At 47.8% G+C, this 20,216-nt stretch overlaps 2 protein-coding genes and 1 long non-coding RNA gene across 4 annotated transcripts; 2 read left to right on the plus strand and 1 right to left on the minus strand.

Moving 5' to 3' along the window:
* On the plus strand, window positions 1-848 carry LOC120707206 (histone H2B.1-like). The gene is made up of 2 exons (XM_039992049.1): window positions 1-625; window positions 699-848. Exon 1 carries the CDS (start codon window positions 97-99, stop codon window positions 556-558), a length of 462 nt encoding a protein of 153 aa, XP_039847983.1. The 5' UTR covers window positions 1-96; the 3' UTR covers window positions 559-625; window positions 699-848.
* Window positions 849-1,204: 356 nt separating this feature from the next.
* LOC120709890 lies at window positions 1,205-2,638 on the minus strand. The gene is made up of 2 exons (XM_039995522.1): window positions 2,575-2,638; window positions 1,205-2,403 (listed from the first exon to the last, which is right to left on the minus strand). The coding sequence occupies exons 1-2, from the start codon at window positions 2,636-2,638 to the stop codon at window positions 1,205-1,207; spliced, it is 1,263 nt and encodes a 420-aa protein (XP_039851456.1).
* Window positions 2,639-2,937: 299 nt separating this feature from the next.
* LOC120707207 lies at window positions 2,938-5,508 on the plus strand. Of its 2 annotated transcripts, none has more exons than XR_005688880.1 (3): window positions 2,938-4,410; window positions 4,683-4,861; window positions 5,151-5,508. It is a non-coding gene; the product is annotated as an uncharacterized LOC120707207 (long non-coding RNA). The 2 variants fall into 2 exon arrangements; XR_005688879.1 differs by having other exon boundaries at window positions 4,683-4,772.
* Window positions 5,509-20,216: the final 14,708 nt, after the last annotated feature.

Genomic DNA, 20,216 nt, shown 5'->3' on the forward strand with positions numbered 1-20,216 from the left:
CCCCCCTCGCCTCTTCCCCTCACCTCACACAGCAATCGAATCCAAGCATCCCCAATTCCCCAAACCCCAAGCACCTCCGCAGCCGCAGCACCACCGATGGCGCCCAAGGCGGAGAAGAAGCCGGCGGCGAAGAAGCCCGCGGAGGAGGAGCCCGCGGCGGAGAAGGCGGAGAAGGCCCCGGCTGGGAAGAAGCCCAAGGCGGAGAAGCGCCTCCCCGCGGGCAAGTCCAGCGCCGGCAAGGACGGCGAGGGCAAGAAGGGCAAGAAGAAGGCCAAGAAGAGCGTCGAGACCTACAAGATCTACATCTTCAAGGTGCTCAAGCAGGTGCACCCGGACATCGGCATCTCCTCCAAGGCCATGTCCATCATGAACTCCTTCATCAACGACATCTTCGAGAAGCTCGCCGCCGAGGCCGCCAAGCTCGCCCGCTACAACAAGAAGCCCACCATCACCTCCCGCGAGATCCAGACCTCCGTCCGCCTCGTCCTCCCCGGGGAGCTCGCCAAGCACGCCGTCTCCGAGGGCACCAAGGCCGTCACCAAGTTCACCTCGTCTTAGTTAGGTTTGCCGCCTCTTGTGGTGCCAGTACTAGTTCGGTTGGGTGCTGCTGCTAGACCTGGCTCCCTCGGTTTAATTTATCTGGTAGAAGTAGAACTATCATCAGCAGTGTCGAATGGAAATGGATGGTTAGTGTGTAGTTGTATGAATTGTGTACCTAATGGATCTGGAACATCAATGGTGCCTGTTCTGTTCTATTAACTTTTGTTCATCTGTTCACTGTTCTGTCTCTGGTTTTGCTGTGCTTGTTGTTTGCTTTATGTGGTGAGGTAAATGACAATTCTGGCTCAGTAGTGATGTGCAAGTTGCATCATTGCTTACTTTTAGATTACTGTTTGCTGTAGTGATTTGAGATGTGAAATTTCTGGAGTAGTTATGGTTTCTGTTGTGGATTGCCATGTCTTCTACCTTTGTAGGTATTTCTGCTTGGATTCTAAAGCATCTGTATGGATAATTGTCTGGACAGGAGAAATGCTTCTCTTGCAGTTATACTGCTTTGTGAAGGCTAAAAGTATAGAGTTAATTCCCTGTGTGCCATTGCAAAATTAGACCCATCCCTTATGTGCCATTGAAAATATAGTCATCCCTCCAATGCCATTGTTTCTAATTTTCCATCCCCTCCATGCCATTCCGTCAGCTTCATCCGTTAGTTGTGCCACCACAGCGTCTGTAGCGCGTACACCCACGGCGCGCCGTCGAACCTGTTCCGCTCCGACTGCCAACGCGCCGTGTCGCGCGCCATCAGGCCCAGCCACGCCATGATGCGCTCCCCCGCCGCCTTCCACCCCTGCGCCAGGCCCTCGTCCAGCGGGCCCGGGTCGCGCCACCACACCTGCAGCTTCGACCACACCGCCGCCTGGAGCTTCGCTGGGAGCATCTCGTACATCTCCGTGCGCTCCGCGCCGGCCTCCTCCTGCCGCCCCTCGGCCTCCATCCGCAGCAGCTCCTCCGCAGACACGATTACGCTTGCGTACTGCTGGTCCAGCCCCGCGCCGCCGACGGTGCCGTGCGGCGCGTCCAGGAGCTTGCGCCAGTTGGTGGGGGCTTTCTGGCCGGACGGCCGCACGCCGATGATTGGGCACGAGTTGCTCATCAGCTGGTGGACGCGGGACGGGCCGTCGCGACGCGTGATCGGACCCGACGATGCCCTCGCCTTCCCCGACCGCGGGTGCAGCAGCTTCGACAGCCGGGTCTGGACGCTGTCCGTGGTGGCCGCCGGCAGTGGCGGCGGGAGGCCGGCCACGAACGGGCCGAAGATGGCGCAGATTCGGACGAACACCGCGTAGGCGGCGCACGCCATGAGGCCGATGGCCTTCTCGTAGCTCTGGTTCCACAGGGACTCCTCCTTGAGGCGCTTCACCTTGAGCCGCTGCGTCTTGAGCTCCTGCCGGAGCGACTCCGCGCCGGGCGGGTCCCTGGCCTGCTGCTGCTGCGCCGCTGCCACCGCCGCCGCCTGTGGGTTCTGCGGGATCGGCCCGCTGAGGCGGTTCCATCCCCGGACGTTCATCTTCCGCTCGGTGGACACCAGCTCGTCGAGCGCCTCCATTTCGGAGCAGAGCTTGGCCGTGGCCGCGATGAGGCGCTCCATCTTCTTGGCCTTCACCCTGAGCCCCTTGGCCACGAGCAGGTCCAGCCGCGCGTCGTGCGCGCCGGACTTGAGGCATGCGTACACCCCGCCGAAGTCGAGGCCGCACCGCAGGCCGAGCCGCGCGACGGCGGCCGCCGCGGCGTCCAGCGACACGACGAGCTTGACGCAGGCCAGCCGGTGGCGTGCAGGAGCAGCGCGCGGAGGTTGTGGCCGGCGGCGAGGAGGAGGAGCGGCCCGTGGCCGGCGACGGCGAGGAGGAGCGGCCCGTGGCCGGTGGCGGCGAGGAGGGGCTCGTGGCTAGCGGCGAGGAGGAGGAGCGGCCCGGGGCCGGCCGCGGCGAGGAGGAGCGGCCCGTGGCCGGCGGCGAGGAGGAGGAGCTTGAAGCCGTAGAGCCAGCGCAAGCATGGCGGGGCGCCCGGGACGGCGGCCTGCGGGGGTGCTGCGCAGGCCGGCGGCCGAGACCACGGCGAGGCCAGCTAGCTCGGATGCCATGGCTGCCTGGGCACCTGGCCCTGCACGCGTCAGCTCGTCCCCGACGGCTTTGCACGGCCGGCCATGGCGACGCACAAGCAAGGAGGCGGCCGGATTGGGTAGAGAACATGGCATCGCCCCACTGATGTGTGGGCCCACAGCAGCGTCAGGCACAACTAACGGCTGAAGCTGACGGAATGGCATAGAGGGAATGGAAAATTAGAAACAATGGCATTGGAGGGATGACTATATTTTCAATGGCACGTAAGGGATGGGTCTAATTTTGTGATGGCACACAGGGAATTAACTCAAAAGTATATCTAGTGAATTCTTGAGTATGCTTAGTAAGCTTGTGTATGCTGTCTGGCCACTGCTCCAGTGGTGTCAAGCATTTTATGGCATCTATTGTACAATTGCTTGGCTTTTGCAATGTTTGATGTTCCAGAGAACATATCTTTGCTAACTTAAATGTACCACATGTGGCTTTGATTATTTCGGGGGATCATGTATACAATTGCTCACCATTTCGTTCTTATTTCTTGCTGTTTCAAATGGCTGGTGCATAGAGGCTTTTCTTTCTGTTTTTCCTTATCTATGCTAACTGAAATTACTGGAGATACAAAAAGGGTTAGCTGGCAAGCATGAACTGTACATCTTCCCCGACCTTCAGTTCTGATTGTTTACTGCTTTTGAAGTTTTCCTAGTTATGTTTATGTCTCTTGATGCACCCTGTTTTGATCAGCTTCCTGGTTATTTTATTGCATGCAATTCCATGCCTACATCCAGCATTGGGGTTCTCACTGGTGTAACTTGGAGTGGAGCTGGGTTTCCCAGTAACCCAGTTACAACCAAAACATTTCTAGGTATTACTCAACTAGATTTTGAGTGCGCCCAGATTACCATATTGTGCTTGACATGTGGCTCTGGGTCAGGTGAAGTTTAAGCTAGTTCTTCCAAAAAAAAAACTCTTGCTCAGGAATCATGTGATTGTGCAGTGGAGTTTCAAACATTAAACATCCTAATTAGGTGAATTTTGCATCATTTTTTCCTCAGCAAAGGGATACACATGTAACAGACAACATGCTTATCAAGAAACTTATGTGGCTTTAATTATTTCAGGTAACAACATACATTCCTGGCCACTGGAATGGGAGAGAAGGGGTCAGATGAAGTAGTGGTGAGATGGGGCACAGGCAAGGAATTGAGCTCTTGAACTTAGGCGGTGCTGTGATGCCGGCATGCCCGAGAGCAAGGCTGGGCATAGGGGATGTTTTTTGAGTTTCTTCAGTTCTTGCATAATTCTGAATCCCGCATGAATGTGATGGCCACTGGGGTCCATATTTGATTGTAGAAATTTAGGGTTCAATTTTGCTAAAGATCACTGGGGCATTCATTTCATATAGAGGGCATGTTTACTCTGCATTATCAACATAGTAAAAATCTATAGTGTTTAATCATACCAAAATCATCGCATTGTCTTAGAGTAATACTATTGATACATAAAAGTTTTTGGTTCCTTGTATTTTGTTTACTCCTATCAATCTTGATCATTTGCTTGTCAGTTAAAATTCAAATGGCAACCCTGAATGTGCAGATAACTCCATTGATCTGTTGCTTGCATATCCTAAATGTTTTGCAGACCTGACGAGTGCACATGAACTCCTTTTTCCCCCCTTTCATTCCGAAACCAAATGTTTGTTTGACATGAATTCCACAAACATGGCAAAGTTGCTATTTTGTGTGACCAGTGATGCAATCGCCTATGATGATGAACTGAGATGATGATCAGTCAGGTATCAAGAGTGCTCACTATTTCGCTCTGCACTGTACTTTCTTTAACTGAGTACACAGTTCATGTCTTCAATTTAGCTAGAAGCAGTTCATAGGCACTTTTTCGATAATTTTGCCCTTATATTCCACAGATTCATTTAACCCCTGGCAACACGTTTGATTATATCAAACAGTGTCTTTTTTAATTCTGTTGAAATAGTTTCCTTTGAGCAACTAACACTGTTGCACAAATTGTCCTTATGGCTTAAAATCTTCGTGTCTTCTCTGTGCACAGTCCTTTCAATGTGGGCTTCAGCTTTGATCTTCATGCTTCTGAATGTTGGTGCATTTGCAGTGGTATAATGAGGAAAAAGACAAGCTTATGGTATGAATATTGGACCAGCCCTGGATAAATTTCGTTAATTGTCATCTAGTTGGTTCATGAAATGGCTTGAAGTTCTCAGAATGCTTTAGGTATGCCTGTTGAAATACTGAAAGCGCATGTTTTATTTTTCTTTGATTTTTAATTATGATGTATGTCAGTATGCTATCTAAACAGGTACAAAATAATGTAATCATGTATAAATCATTTGCGACGTTATTGTGACCTTATAGTATAACTGTTGATACCTCTTATATAATTCTGAAAGGGATACAATGTCAGCAAGTCACCAACTAGCAATGCAAGCCATAATGATTTCTCTATAATTTTATATACATGATATCATTTACCTTTATGTTTATTAATTCTAAACCTCACCAGGTGTGAACCTCTGACCTCAATTCCAAATCAGGGAGCACCATCCACAATGATAGTGGTCACCCGGGTAAAGATCAATGTGGAGCTGAGGTCATCATTTCAAGGTGATTACCCAAACAAGCCCATTGTTGATTTTTGACAGAGCTCAGTACGAAGGTCTGCCCTTTTTTCTTTCTTTTTTAGAATGGTTCGCTTGAGCTTTTCGAGATGAAAGTAATGGCCATGAATAGCAATATATCAGCCTCATGTTCTCCTTCCGTTCCAAATTGTAAGCTGTTTTGGTATTATCAAGATACACACTGTCTAGATATATAATTTTAATTATTTATCTAGAAAAGTCAATAACCTACAATTTGAAACAGAGAGAGTAGCTCGTAGCAAAAATTTAGCACCATGAGCCATATTTATCAAAATCAAAACAATAACCTGATGACCTCAGGGAGCCATTGCAGGTTGGCACGCTGCAGGCATATGGTGTACAGCTTTGGCGGTGCTTAAGCGAATATGGCAGGGCGCTTGGCTTTTAAAACGTACTGGTTGGGTGTGTACAAAGTGCAGAGCTTCACTGTTATAGCCGAAACTATTGCCCACACGCAGGTGGTGAAGCTGTCCAAAGGGTAATGGTGCATTGGTACTGCGATCCGGATTCAGAACTCGGGTCGCCGATTCCGATGCTACTTATTTTTAGTTGTTGCAATCCGACGCGGACACCATGTCCGATCCGCGCGTCTACATGTGGCTGCCTGGGCGTCCCCATAGCACACGCACGACACGCCTGTTGTACCTAGTACTCGCGCGACTCTGCATCCCTCATGCTCGAATCGGTCGCTGCCGACGACGACGATGAACACCGGCGGCAACTCGCTGCCGTCACAGTCGTGCCCCGACGGCGCCAAGCGGCGCGTGTGCTACTACTACGACCGCCTCATCGCCGGCGTCGACTATGGCGAGGACCACGTCATGGTGCCCTGCCGCGTCGACATGGCGCACGCGCTCATCCGCTCCTACGGCCTGCTCGGCGACATGGCCCGCCTCCGCACCAGGCCCGCCACCGACGCCGAGATCTCCGCCTTCCACGACGGCCGCTACGTCGGGCTGCTGCGGGACCTCACCCCGGAGGCCTTCGGCGCCGGCGGCGAGGTCGCGCGCCGGGCCAGGGGCTGCAACGTCGGCGCGATCTCTGCGGACGGCCGCTCCGTCGACAACCCCCCCCCCCCCCCCCCCCCCCCCCCGGCCTCTGGGACTACTGCCAGCGCTACGCCGTGCTCATCCGATTCTGTATCTAACTTGCTCGACGCACGCAGACGGCGGTTGCCATTAGCAAGGAGATCGCTGACGAGATACCGCCGCACTGCTACGATGGCTACTACGGGGTACAAGCTCCGGTATCCAGTGGACAACAATCTCAACAATGACAACACAGAGAGTTACGTGACGCGCACGAAGTGTGCGGTCCTACGAAACCTCTCCGAGCTCGAGTTCATGGAGTTGGGGAAGCGGCAGCTAGTCAAGGACGACAGTGGCGGCCACTACCATGCGCATAGGCAGGAGCCGGTGAAGAAGCACCGGTCCGGAAAACTTTATATTCAATACCATGCGTATAACCGTGTATTTTAACTTCTGCTTACATCATCTGTAAGAATATATCCGTGTAAAAATTATTTGCTCCGTGATTATAAGAACGAGAAAAATACTGTAGGAGTGCTCAGGTTAGACATACTTGCAGTTTGTCTAATTATCAGCCAAAACTCAAAAGGGACGGAGTGTCATTTAAGAATATCAAGCTTTAAAACTTTACAACTATTATTCATGTGATATCTACGTTAAGATAATAGATGTCATTAAATTTAGGATCATTATATTCTTAATAACTTTCACTATATATTTAGGAATGGAACATTAAATTCGTGCATGGTGAGTGTCTGAGTTGTACTTATATAATCCCCCAAAAAAAATTAAGGCATTATAGGTGCCGTGCTAATAATCACCAAACCTTAAGTAAAATGGAAGGGGTGGAGCTACTATGCCTGTTCCTTCTATTTAAAAAGAGTCATTTTCCCTAATTTTTTAGCGCCAAATGGAACACATATCAAAAGAACAAGATTTTCTATACTAAAATTGAGAAAATTGATTTATAAGATTTTTTTAGTCTGTAGACTAGAATTACTCAACGAAGAGGACAAGATAGTATGCGCGATCTTCAAGAAATGAGGAGTTGTATCCATTGCCTGGAAATAGTGCATGGATATTATACATCATTTCAAGTGATGTGTTGCATCCAATTATAATTTTTCACTTCCTAGTATAGATGAAGACATAATAGATTGGTAGGCGTACTCGGTAGTTAGGTACTTCTTTATAGTTCTTCAAAGGTTTTATTGAGTTTCTTGTACAATTAGATTTGGAATTGGGGATTTACTACAAATCATACAATTTAAGTATTCTTAGACTATTATCAGTAGTGGACTGGTTTGAGTGCTTTAAGAGCTTACATAAGTGGCCCTAGGCGCGAAATTCTACTAGCTCCGCCACTGCCTGCTGGTAAGCATCATAGCTACTACCTCACAAAAGTCAGGTTGATCTTCCATGCCCAGTGATAAAAGCTGTGAAAGAAGCAATGAAAGCATGGACAAAACAACTGTCATGACAAAATTGTGATAGAAACAATGAAAGCATGACCAAAACCAACTGTGCCATGAGCCAGAAGTTGTTCGCTTCATGTTAACATTGTGGATGTGCATGGTTCTTAGCTCTACCCGACAACAACGACTATAAATAGGACATTTTGGTCCACATGTGAACGACAATTGATCGACAATCAACACCGATGTATGCTCTCCATGCTATTGCAATGGCTTCTTAATGCCATCAAAAGACCAACCAAATTAGCTAAGACGAGAAATTGGAGGAAACTAAAAAGTTCAACACGCGAGGATGATTAAGCCAGGGCTACAATCACCTTTACCCGGTGGACAAGAATATCAAAATCGACAACACGGACTCTCCGAGCTCGAGGCCACGCTGAGCGTTGAATTCAAGGTGTGTCAGCTTCATGCGGAGCTTCAACACGCGACGGGTATGTCGGTGTTTTCTCCAAAGGGTATCCCGAGGACAGTGGTTATGAGTAGGGACTCGCCGAGATCAGAACGCGATGGTGCAAGAAACACAAGGATTTAGACAGGTTCGGGCCACCGGAGCGTAATACCCTACGTCCTGTGTGGTGGTTTGTATTCCCTCTGGTATTGTTCGATATTTTGGAGGGGTCCCTGCTCGCCCTTATATAATCCGAGGGAGCAGGGTTACATGGAAGGTTCTAGCCGAGTACGTTTAGAGTCCTACTCCGAGTGGGTCGGGTAGTTTCCTTGTACGTCGACTAGTTCTACTCCTATTCGGATAGATACAAAAGAGGTAGGGCATAACTATGTGCTACTCCCTACTCTAGAATATTACATGCCCGTGAGCAGTCCTGCTGCCCTGGGTCCGACAAGCCCCCGAGCTCTTCGTAGTTGAGTCCTGCAGGTGTCGGGCGCTTCTGAAGACATTCTTCGAGTACTTCGAGTGCCTTTAGACCTCTGTCCGTGTAGCCGAACATTTCGGGTACCTCTGGAGCAAGCTGTCCGTCCTCGGAGTCCATCGAGTGCTTTTGTGTAGTCTTCCGAGTACTTCTTCGGCTGCATCGAGGCTATGAGGTGCTCAAGCCCCGAATCTGGATATATGGTGCGCGACGTACTCGCGCTCCATATGGAGTAGCCCCCAAGCCTTAGTTTGATTTGATGAATCGGGCTGAGGATCAACTCAGTCTTCTGGGTTCTTTAATCTTCTGTCTGAAGTTTGGAACTTTTTAGAAAAAAGTTGCCTTTTATGACACGTATTCCGCAGCCCCCGGGCCTTGAGTTCGAATCCGTGGTTCGGAGTTAAGGGTCCAGGAGATAATATCGTGTCCTCTGCAATCCTTCTGAGCTCATCAGTGCTGCGGCAAATCTTCTGAAAAGGTGGTCGTGCGGTGTACTGTTTGCCAGTGGGTTCACGTGGCGAGTACTATTTGTAGAATCTTTTATTTTTCGCATGTGAGCCTCCCTGTTCTTGGATGTCACGGGCTGAGCCGCGGCTCTGTTGCTTCTTCTATTTAAGCAGGGTCAGATGCGCTTGAGTCTTCATCCTTGCAGTTGCAAACATGATTTCCGAGTGGAGTTCTTCACTTGAGAGTACCCGACCTCCTGATGATAGTACTTGATTTGTCCTTGTAGGTGCTAGAAGAGTGTTTGCGAGCAGCAAAAACACTTGCTATCCTCCGGACCGACGGTCTTGCTTCTCTAGGCTTATCCATTCTGGCCGTCTTTTACCTGGCTGGCTGATGGTGGAAGCCGTGTCAGAAGCCTTTGTGGTCTGTTGGAGCCATTCTCTGGGTTTTAGTGGCTTCTGCGGAGGTGGCATTGTTTTTTATGCGAAACGTATCAGGGAGAACAGCAGATGCAAGAAGAGGATTTGCGATGTTCCTGATCATGCATATCTTCTTACAACGAGCTGTTTTTCTCCCTGAGTGTATCTGGATTACTCCCTTTTGGGAGTAACAAGCTTTGTATCTTTGTATCAGCTCTTGGGTTGTCCCCTTTGTAGTTGCGATCGAGTGGTTTCGAGTGGTGGAACCATTGAGATCCGTGTATTCTCTTTTATTGGAATGTAATTCCTGAATGGGGATCTCTGTTTTTGCTCTGATTCCTCTTTTGCCGTGGAGAAGTCAGGGGTTCGTTCGCTGAAATAACTCTGAAGCCGGTACGCAATCTTCGGGCTTCTTGTTATTTTACCGTACTGCCGCTGGCTCTGCTTATTTAACAGTTCGAGTAAATATAGGTTTAACACGCTTTCTTAACCTCTTCAGCCGCCACCAAAAAACTCATCTGCTTTCGCCTCCAAGTGCCGCGAGAAACTAGCCACCGCTAGCCCCCGAGCGTGAAGCAAGAGAGAATCGTTCTTATGGCACCGAAGAGGTCTGTTGTAAAGGGAAAGGTGGACGATGATGTTGTTGGCGAGGCGGAGGTCCATGGGTGGAAATCGAGTAGGTGTGCCGACTCCCATCTTCTGGATCTGGTGGGACAACATCTTCTTCAGCCTCGTAGCGTTATCCATTGGTGTGGAGCTGCGGGGGAATCTTTTCCTCATGGGGAAGGGAATGAATCTGTTGTTTTCCTTCCTTATGTTCTTCGAGGCCTCGGTTTTCCTGTTTCTGATTTCTTCCGGGGCCTCCTTTTCCATTGGGGGGTTCGGGTGCATCACTTGACCCCTAATTCCATCCTTCACATCTATATTTTTGTCCATTTGTGTGAAGCCTTCCTGGGGATTGAGCCCCACTTTGACTTATTTCAGTATTTCTTTCATCTGAAACCTCATCCCAACGATTCGAAGGTGGATGTAGTTGGGGGAGCCGGGTTGCAATTTCGTCAGGGGAGGAAACCCAAGTATAACCCCTATGATTTGAGTGACAAGGTCATCGACTGGAAGTCGATGTGGTTTTATATTAGAAATCTTTCTTCTTCCCTTCCTCTTCGCACTCCTGGCCCCCCTGTGAAGAGGTCGAATTGGAACTCTAAGGGAAGTTGGGGGGGACCAGGTTAACTTTCTTCTGGGGGAGATTGAGAAGTTGAAGGCAGAACATCAGATTTGTGGTGCATCTGTGATTGCGAGCTGGTCGCTACGCCGGATCCAGCCGCTGCAGCGGCAGATCAATCTTGGCTTTCAGTATACGGGAGATGCAGATCCTTCCCGTTATACCCGAACCAAGATTACTGAGGATGATCTGAAGGATCGGGTGCTGGGGCTGCTGAAGAATGTCCCTGAGACGGCCAATGTTGCTGGGACTTTCAGTGTTGTCAGGCGTCCTCGGGAGGTACTTTTTCGAGTAGTCGACTAAAGTTGTAGTTCGAGTACTTTTGTCGAGTAGTCGTGTTGATTCGGTATCTTTCGTGCAGATTAATCCAGAAAATTATCATAGTAGGCCTCCGCTGCCTGAAGATGTGCCCTTGGCGCATACTGACTCAAGTGTGCATCTGACTTTTTTTTTGCCTTGTATTCTGATTGGAAATTGCCTTTGGATCCTTGTTTGATCATAGTCGATTCTTGTTTGCAGGTCCTTCGGCGAGTCGGACGGCGTCGGACGTCCAGGAGCGGGCGGCGGATGAGCCGTCCGTCGAGTCTGTGAAGACTCGAAAGCGGAGCGCCGCCTCTGCGAGTAGTGATAGGTGAGAACGTCTTGGTTCCCTTTTGAGTTATTGCCCTTTCTTGGCGATGGGGTTGCCGTTGGCTGCTCGGAGGAGAAATTCTCTGAGTATGTTGCGGAGATGAAACCCATCACTGATAAGGTTATCAGTAGCTTGGAGCCGGCACCAGAGGCTTAAACAGTTTGTTGTAATGTCCTCTTGGTTTTTATATATACGGGTGTCTATTGGAGTACTTTTGACATTATGATGTATAGTACTTTCATTTAAGTTGACGGCCGATCGGCTGGTTGCCTTGATATTGGCTGTCTTGGTTTGTTTCTTCGAGTACCGTAGTAGTTGAATGTTCTCTGAGTAGTCGACCAATTGTTGTCTCATGGATGTAGAGATCTTTTTGTGAGATAAGGAGCATGTCCGATCCGTAGGTCGAGTACTGGAGTAGTCGGATAGTTCGTCGTCTTGCAGACGAGAGGAATAAGTCTTCTTTGGATGTAGGGATCTGGTCCCGTCCGAGGATCATGATGGTAGTCGATCGATTATTGCCTCGTGGATGAAGAGATTCCTCTTGCGAGATAGGGAGCATGTCCTGTCCGAAGATCGAGTACCGCAGTAGTCGAATAAGTTGACGTCTCATTGATCGAGGAAAATAGGGAGCTGGTCCCATCCGGAAATCGAATACCTCAGTAGTCGATTAGGTCGTCTCAGGGACGAGAAAAATAGGGAGCATATCCCATCCGGGGTTCGAGTACGGTAGTAGTCGAACGAGTCTTCTCATGGTCGAGAAAAATAGGGAGCTGGTCCCATCCGGAGTTCGAGTACCGTAGTAGTCGAATAAGTCGTCTCATGGACGAGAAAGGGAGCTGGTCCCATCCGGAAGTCGAGTACTGCATTAGTCGATTAGGGCCGAAGGCCTCGACTACTCGATTCACCGTGCCTTTGACTTTGAGTGAACAAAAAAAGGTTGGTATTCGAGGTAGTCGAAGGAGTTACCACCCTTTGGGAGGGGGAGCACATGTCTCGTAGGTTTTACTCCTGAGGGTAGAGAACTTATCTGTAGGGCCGCTAGGCACATGTCCCTTAGCCCCAATTACTTGAATCGCCATGCCTTTGACTCTGAATGAACAAAGAAAGGTTGGTATTCGAGATAACTAATGGAGTGAAGGCTCCTGAAGGTAGAGAACTTGTCTCTAGGGCCGCAAGGCACATGTCCCTTAGCCCTAGTTACTCGATTCGCCGTGCCTTTGACTCTGAGTGAATAAAGAAATGTTGGTATTCGAGATAACTGATGGAGTGAAGATTCCTGAGGAAACAACCCCTTGGGAGGGGGGAGCTCATGTCTCCTTCGACGAGATCCACTCTTTCCTTCAATTTAGCAGCACTCGATTTTTATCTTGGCCTTTATTGGGTGTGAGACCTTTGAAAGACTTGAATATTTTTTTTCTTCTGCCAACCCGAGTAGTTTGGGGATTGGGTCAGAGCTCGGGCGAACCCATCCTAGTCTTTATTGGGTGTAAGACCGGGGGTAAGCCCAATAGATGACTCGAGTCAGAGCTTGGGCAAACCCATCCTAGTCTTTATTTTGTGTAAGACCGGGGGTAAGCCCAATAGATGACTCCTTTTGCCTCTTCTTTCTGTCAACACGAGTGGAGAACTGAGTCAGAGCTCGGGCGAGCCCATCCTAGCCTTTATTGGGTGTAAGGCTGGGGGCAAGCCCAATAGATGACTCGATTGCCAGTGCGAGTAGTTTTGAGGTTGCGTCAGAGCTCGGGCGAACCCATCCTAGCCTTTATTGGGTGTAAGACCTGGGGTAAGCCCAATAGATGACTCGAGTCAGAGCTCGGGCGAACCCATCCTAGCCTTTATTGGGTGTAAGACTGGGGGTAAGCCCAATAGATGACTCTTTTGAGTAACTGGCATGCTGAATTCCTTGTTGGAAGGGTATATTGCTCGTGTTGACTTTCTCTTTGTTGTCTTTGTTGGCAGAAGTTGGAGGTGCTCCGAGTGCTTTGCGAAGAGTGCTGCATTGGAAGGTCGAGTGCTTTCCTTTTGGGTGCAGGAAGCATTTTGAGTGGATCTTCTAATGAGTGGAATCAGTCGTCGACTGCTTTGGTTGAGAAGGAGGTGTTGCCTTGTCGTGACACTGTTTTCGCGAATTGTACCCGTAAAAGTCAGGTATCCGGTAGTTGGACGTCGGACTGTAGGCTTCGACTTCCTCATGATCTTCTCTTTTGCTGATGATGGCTGTTCTTGCATTGTGACCAAGTTGATAATGTTGTGCAAGTCATTGTTCGAGTGGTTGGACGAGTTGCCGAGTTGTTGTTGATGTTCTGTCTTGAGAATCATCTTCGGGTTGTTGTCTAGATGGACTGTGACTGTGATTCCTGGAGGTGGATTTTCGCAGGTGGCTGCTATTGTTTCAGTTGTCTCCGGTCCAGAGAGGAATTCGTCGTAGTCCAAGCCTCCCGGAGTTGTCAGATCACTCTCTCGGTTGGTAGCATCCGAAAGGAGAGCCATGAAAATTTCGCGATCGTGATTGCGAATTTTTGAATTTATGTTGTCCTCCTTGAGCGGAAGGCCTTGCTGGAATGGTAGTTCTTTGTCTTCTGAGAATTGCTGCCTCTCTCCGGAGTGTAGTTCCATCTTTGTAGTAGCTGTAGAAATCGGCTCCTTGTCGGATTCGGTCTTTTTGTCCGAATCGGGTTGTGGCATAAGTCGGTTTCTTTTGACGTCCGAAGCCGGGTAGACTTCGTTGTCTTGCTTGACTCGGGGAGGGAGTCTGAGGGTGTGTCGCAGAAGGTCTTCATCGTGTGGAAAGTGGTCCGCTGGGGGCCATCCGCCTTCGACTCGAACTGGGAGTTTGTTTATGAATTTGTTGTATTTGTCCAAATTGTTCTGTTTTTCTGAGGAAGACGTCTGCAGCATGCGGTGATCCTCTTTCGGGGTAGGGGAATTTGGAGTTTGGACGACGTTGCACCAGCGATTCATGTAATCTTCGATTGAAACAGAGTCTTCTTTAGGGTGGAATTCAGACAAGTGTTGGTCCAATTGAGTTGGTGACTTGCTTTGTGAATCGTCCCAGAGGTTTTTTTTTTGCTTTGCACTGCTCCCAGAGAGCTTCAAGCTTGTCGGGATTTATTAATCCTTCCATGAACATGTCAATGTCATGTGACCAATTGGCTAATTCGTCTTCGGGAATTGGTTCATCCAATTGTTTGAGATATTTGATGAAAGCTTGATCTTGTTCTAGTTCTGCAGAATTGAGAGTCCATTGAGTGGAGGATTCTCCAAGAGTAGCGTTGATGCTTAGTATGTCTTTAGCTTTCTGGAGGCAGTGCTCGATCTTGTCATCGATATCATCGATGTTTGAAAAAATGTTTTTCGACTGCTTCTTTTTGCGAGTAGTTTTCTTGAAGCTAGTCCTTGACTTTTTCTTCTGGAAACTAGGTTCGGAGGCGTGGATGTAATTGGAAAGTGCAGTCTTTCCATTTGTGGAAGTTTCCCGTTTGGAATCTTCCAACAGCTCCTTCAAATCATCTTCAAATTCGCAAAGTGTTTTAGCTTTGATTGCATCGAATTTGGGTTGAATTCGGACTTCATTGATGAGGTTCGAAACTCCGAATTCTTCGAGTTGATTGATGAATTCGTCGAATTCACGTTGTTTTGCAGATTCTGAGACTTCTGGAGGATCTTGGTCGGTTGAGAAGCTTTCGAAGCCGCCCGATCCGTCGGCGATGAAGATCCAAGAGCCGATGCGAAGGGAGGTGCCTTTTTCGAGCACAGGATTGTCGTTGAGAAAAGCCATTGAATTCTTCTGATGATCTTTGGCGAGGGCCCCACGGTGGGCACCAGCTGTCGGTGTTTTACCGTCGGAATCTCCAAGGGGTATCCCGAGGAGAGTGGTTATGAGTAGGGACTCGCCGAGATCAGATCGCGATGGTGCAAGGAATACAAGGATTTAGACAGGTTCGGGCCGCCGGAGCGTAATACCCTACGTCCTGTGTGGTGGTTTGTATTCCCTCTGGTATTGTTCGATGTTTTGGAGGGGTCCTTGCTCGTCCTTATATAATCCGAGGGAGCAGGGTTACATAGAAGGTTCTAGCCGAGTACGTTTAGAGTCCTACTCCGAGTGGGTCGGGTAGTTTCCTTGTACGTCGACTAGTTCTACTCCTATTCGGGTAGATACAAAAGAGGTAGAGCATAACCATGTGCTACTCCCTACTCTATAATATTCCATGCCCGTGAGCAGTCCTGCTGCCCCGGGTCCAACAGGGTACACTATCAACCACATCGTCGCTTGTTGGTGGTACGAGGTACATATATACTATGATTTGCTACCAAGTCTCTTATATTTTGAATCATCCTCCATTATATTATGCCGTTCATCATCAGTTCATGCTCACCTGATTCTGAATCTAAATCTTTTGACGCACGTAGACGGCGATCGCCATCGGCAAGGAGATCGCCGATGACGTACTGGCGTACTGCTACGACGGCTACTACCGGAGGCAGGGCTACAAGCTCCGGTACCTGATGGACAAGAATTTGAACAACGACAACACGAAGAGATACATGACGCGCACCAAGTGTGTGATCCTGCGAATCCTCTCCGAGCTCAAGGCCGCACCGAGCGTCGAGTTCAAGGAGCCAGCCGGCGGGAGCATTGACGCCGAGGTGCTCTTCCACAGGGAGCCCTCGCAGGAGGATGATGACCCCATGGAGAGGCTGCACCGGCGATGCGGCATGCTGGAGAAGCCTAGCTTCTTCATGGAGATGGGAAAGGACTGAATGAAAATGGCGGCCACCACGTATTGACAAATATATACGGAATTATCCTTTTAAGTTTCAAATGGAGTTCTCACCAAGACCTATATGTACCTGATTGGACACATATGAAAGTGTAAATAAAGTTGCTCAAGACTTGTGACACAAATCAGGTACCTTTTCTAATAAAGTTGATTGGCTAGTATCTCACAACAGTCAGTTTTTTTTTTAATTATCGCAATGCAACTCAGACACTCACAATACACACACTCACCCCTATGAATGCACATACGCAAATCTACCCCCTATAAGCATATTCGAACATTGAGGTTGATCTTCCAAGCCCAGTGATAAAATTGTGAAAGAAGCAATGAAACTATGAACAAAACAACTCTACCATTACAAAATTGTGATAGAAACTATGGAAGCATGACCAAAACCAAATGTGCCATGTGCCAGAAGTCGGTAGCTTCATCCGAACATTGCAGATGTGCATGGTTATTAGCTCCATAGTGACATTATGGTCCACATGTGAACGGCAAATGGCAATCGACCATAATCAACAGCTGCATGCTTTCCGTTCTATTGCAATGACTTCTCAATGCCATCAAAATACCAACCAAATTAGCTAAGATGTGGAGAAATCTAAAAAGTTTGACCTGCTAAGAGCGAGATCCTACCAGCCAAGTGTCGAGTTCAAGGAGCTGGCCTTGATAGGTGTCCCCTGCGGGAGGATGACGACCACATGGAGAGGCTGCACCGGCGGTGCGGCGAGATGGAGGAGCGCAGCTTCTTCATGGAGTTGTGGAAGCCGGTGAAGAAACACTGGTCTGGAAAGTTACACATTCAATACTGAGAGTTGAGAGAATCTCTCTTCAAGCTAATGGAAGTGTGGCCCCTAAGCATGACCGTCTATTCTAATCTCTGCTTAAATCATCTGTAAGAAATCTTACAAAATGCTAACGTGTCCATGTGAAAGTACTTTTTGCTCTGTGAATGTTCTGCTCGCCTGTTCTGCTAACTACCAGTCTACCACGTCAGCTGCATATGTTGCAGTGCTCCACTCAAAAATATGAGAAAGAAGTTTTGACCATCAAAATATAAGTTCTGACTATGTGAATTCAATTTTTTTTATCTAGCTTTTCAACCATCCTCCGTTATGCCATTGATCAATTCGTGCCCACCTGATTCTAGATCTAGCTTGTTTGATGCATGTAGTCGGCGGTCGCCATCGGCTAGGATATCAACAATGACATACCGTGCACTGTTATGATGTGACGGCTACTACAGCAGCCAGGGCTACAAGCTCCATTACCCTGTGGACAAGAATATTAAGAATGACAGCATGGAAACGGGAAACCTACGTGACACGCACGAATTGCTCCGTCCCGCGGAACCTCTCCGAACCGGAGGCCACGCCAAGCGTCTTGTTCAAGGAGCCGGCCGCCGCGCGGGAGAATCGACGCCGAGGTGCTCTTCCACAGGCGGTTGCGCCGGTGGTGCGACGAGATGGAGGAGCGTGGCTTCTTCAAGGAGCTGGGGAAGCAACCGCTCCACCGGGGAGAAAATGGCTCCCACCACCATGTGCATTGGCAGAAGCCAGTGAAGAAGCACCGGTCCGGAAAGCTACACATTCAATACCATGCACATAACTGTGTGTTCTAATAATCTTTGCTTAATCATCTGTAAGAAATCTTACAAAATGCCGGTATATCCGTGTTAAAATACTATTTGCTCCGTGAATAACGGCTATACCTACCACGTTGTACATAGGACTTCTTAATAAATTGTAAAAAAAGAACGAGAAAAATATTGTAGGAGTGCTCAGCTCAAACATACTTGCATTTTATCTAATTGTCGGCCAAATTTTATAAGGGATGGGGTGTCATTTAAGAATATGAAGCTTTAAAACTTTACAACTATTATTCATATGATATATCTATGTAATGATCATTACATTCTTAATAACTTTCACTATATATTTAGGAAAGGGACGTCAAATCCATACTTGGTGACTGTCTGAGTTGTAATGTGTAATCTCAAAAAATTAGGGTATTATAGGAGCCATGTTAATAATCACCAAACTTGAAGTAAAATGGAAGGGGTGGAGCAACTGTGTGAGTTGTGAAATTCGTGTTCTGACATCCCTTTCATGTAAACAAGGTGTCATTCGTTTTCTGTTTTTGTAAATGAGCTGGCATTCTATGAAGTCCAACAAAAGTGTAAGAGAAAGTTATGTTCTTGCCCCTACTTTGCGATTTTGCTCTTACTATTCATATATCATCACAATTTTGCCCCTATTCAACGTGATTTTACCCCTGTTTTGACCGTTGACTAGGGAGAAATCACTTTGACTTGTAAATAGTATGGGTGAAATCATAAATTTAAGAAAAATGAGTGTATGTGAAATCGTAATTGCACTATAAAGTAGTGGTAAGAACACAAATGCCCCAAATGTAAACCATGGGGCAGAACAGTGATTTTCTTGAAATTGTACTGCACCATCTTATTGATGCAGAGGTCGTCGAGTGCCTATTCCTGTAAGACAAAAGTTCATGTAGTACATTTACTTGAAACTTACCATCTAACAATGCACTCCGAATCACAGCATTCCATTTTCGGTGGACGACATCTTGATATCGGTTACAGAAATCAAGTTGGCAGATGTCGATATGCCACCGTTTATACTGGAGAACTCCGAGTTTGCCTTCCTGCACCAAAGAAAGGACTAGCAGCTGCACCCCATGTACATATACCCATGCCTGGTCATGTTTCATATCTTTTTTGTCGTATATACTGTTAGGGCTTCGGTTCTGTTTATTGTTTTTTTTAAAAAAAATCGTCCCTTTTTTTTCCGGATTCTATCTGGCGATGGATCACCACACGTGCTAAATCTGATGTGCACATCCCACCTCTGCAGTCTGCACGGCAGCAAGCGCAAGCCGCAATCTAGAACAAGAGGATGCGAGAAATCCTCAACCACGTAGAAACGAACTGCAAAATGGCAACCGACGTTAAACGCCCGATGCATCATGGCCGTTTGTATAATGTTCACCAGCAGTTAATGCCGATCACGGACGCGGCCTTGATGATCCATTCTTAGATCTTGAAAATGGCGCACCTACTCTCTCCATTCCAAGTTGCAATTTGTTTTGGGTTTTTAGATACTTGGTTTTTACTATATATTTAGACATGGCGTACGTCTAGGTGCCTAACAAAATATATGTGTTTAGAAAAATCAAAACAAATTGTAATTTGTGACGAAGAGAGTATGTAAGAATCTGCATGCTTCTCCTCTCTTAAATGACACATAGCGCAGCGCTCCCGCAATCTTTTCAAAACAAAGAAATAGGTCGCCGCTTGAAAATGTGCCTGTTAATAGCCAAACAATATCTATGACTATTGGATCGACGCCTCCCCGCTAGGGCGCTAGGGCATTATCCATACAAACCCCATATTTCCACGAAGGCTTCCAATCTCGAACTGAATTTCATTAAATTAAAATCAACAAAGGGTAATCCTATCATAGTCAGGTTATTAGTACTGCTGGTACGTAGAATTTCCCCTGGTCATCGAACATGTGCTTTACGATTTGTAAGCTTTTCTTTTTCTCAAAAGCCAATCAAATTCTGCAACAATTGAATGATGGTAACCGAATGAACTAGTATTGGAACCAGCACTCAAGCTACCGGTTTAACACAAAGAAAAAAATTCAGAGACGACTGGCAGCAACGATAGCCTACCGCTGCGGGCAACCACACATCTCACGTCTGAACTAAGACGACATTTCCCCCTCTCCAAAAAAAAACATGAACCTCTCCCCTTCCGTTCTTGAAGAGAGATCTGCTTGCTCTGAATACATCAATGCGAAATCACCGTTCCATCGGAAATTCCTCCCTCCGCGGTGAAAAGTAAGTTATCATTCCTTTGAGATTATGCATTTATCTCAGGCACATTTTCATGTGAATAATGGTTAGATCTTTCTATGTCAATCTTAAGATGAAGCAAGCCTTTCCATGCATCCTTTTCTCTCCGACACAGATGAAAGAAACACCCATCCTCCACCAGGAGATCCGAATTCAAGAACATCAGTGAA

The sequence above is a fragment of the Panicum virgatum genome, chromosome 5K (genome assembly GCF_016808335.1).
Source record: "Panicum virgatum strain AP13 chromosome 5K, P.virgatum_v5, whole genome shotgun sequence".
In the NCBI taxonomy this organism is placed as follows: domain Eukaryota; kingdom Viridiplantae; phylum Streptophyta; class Magnoliopsida; order Poales; family Poaceae; genus Panicum; species Panicum virgatum.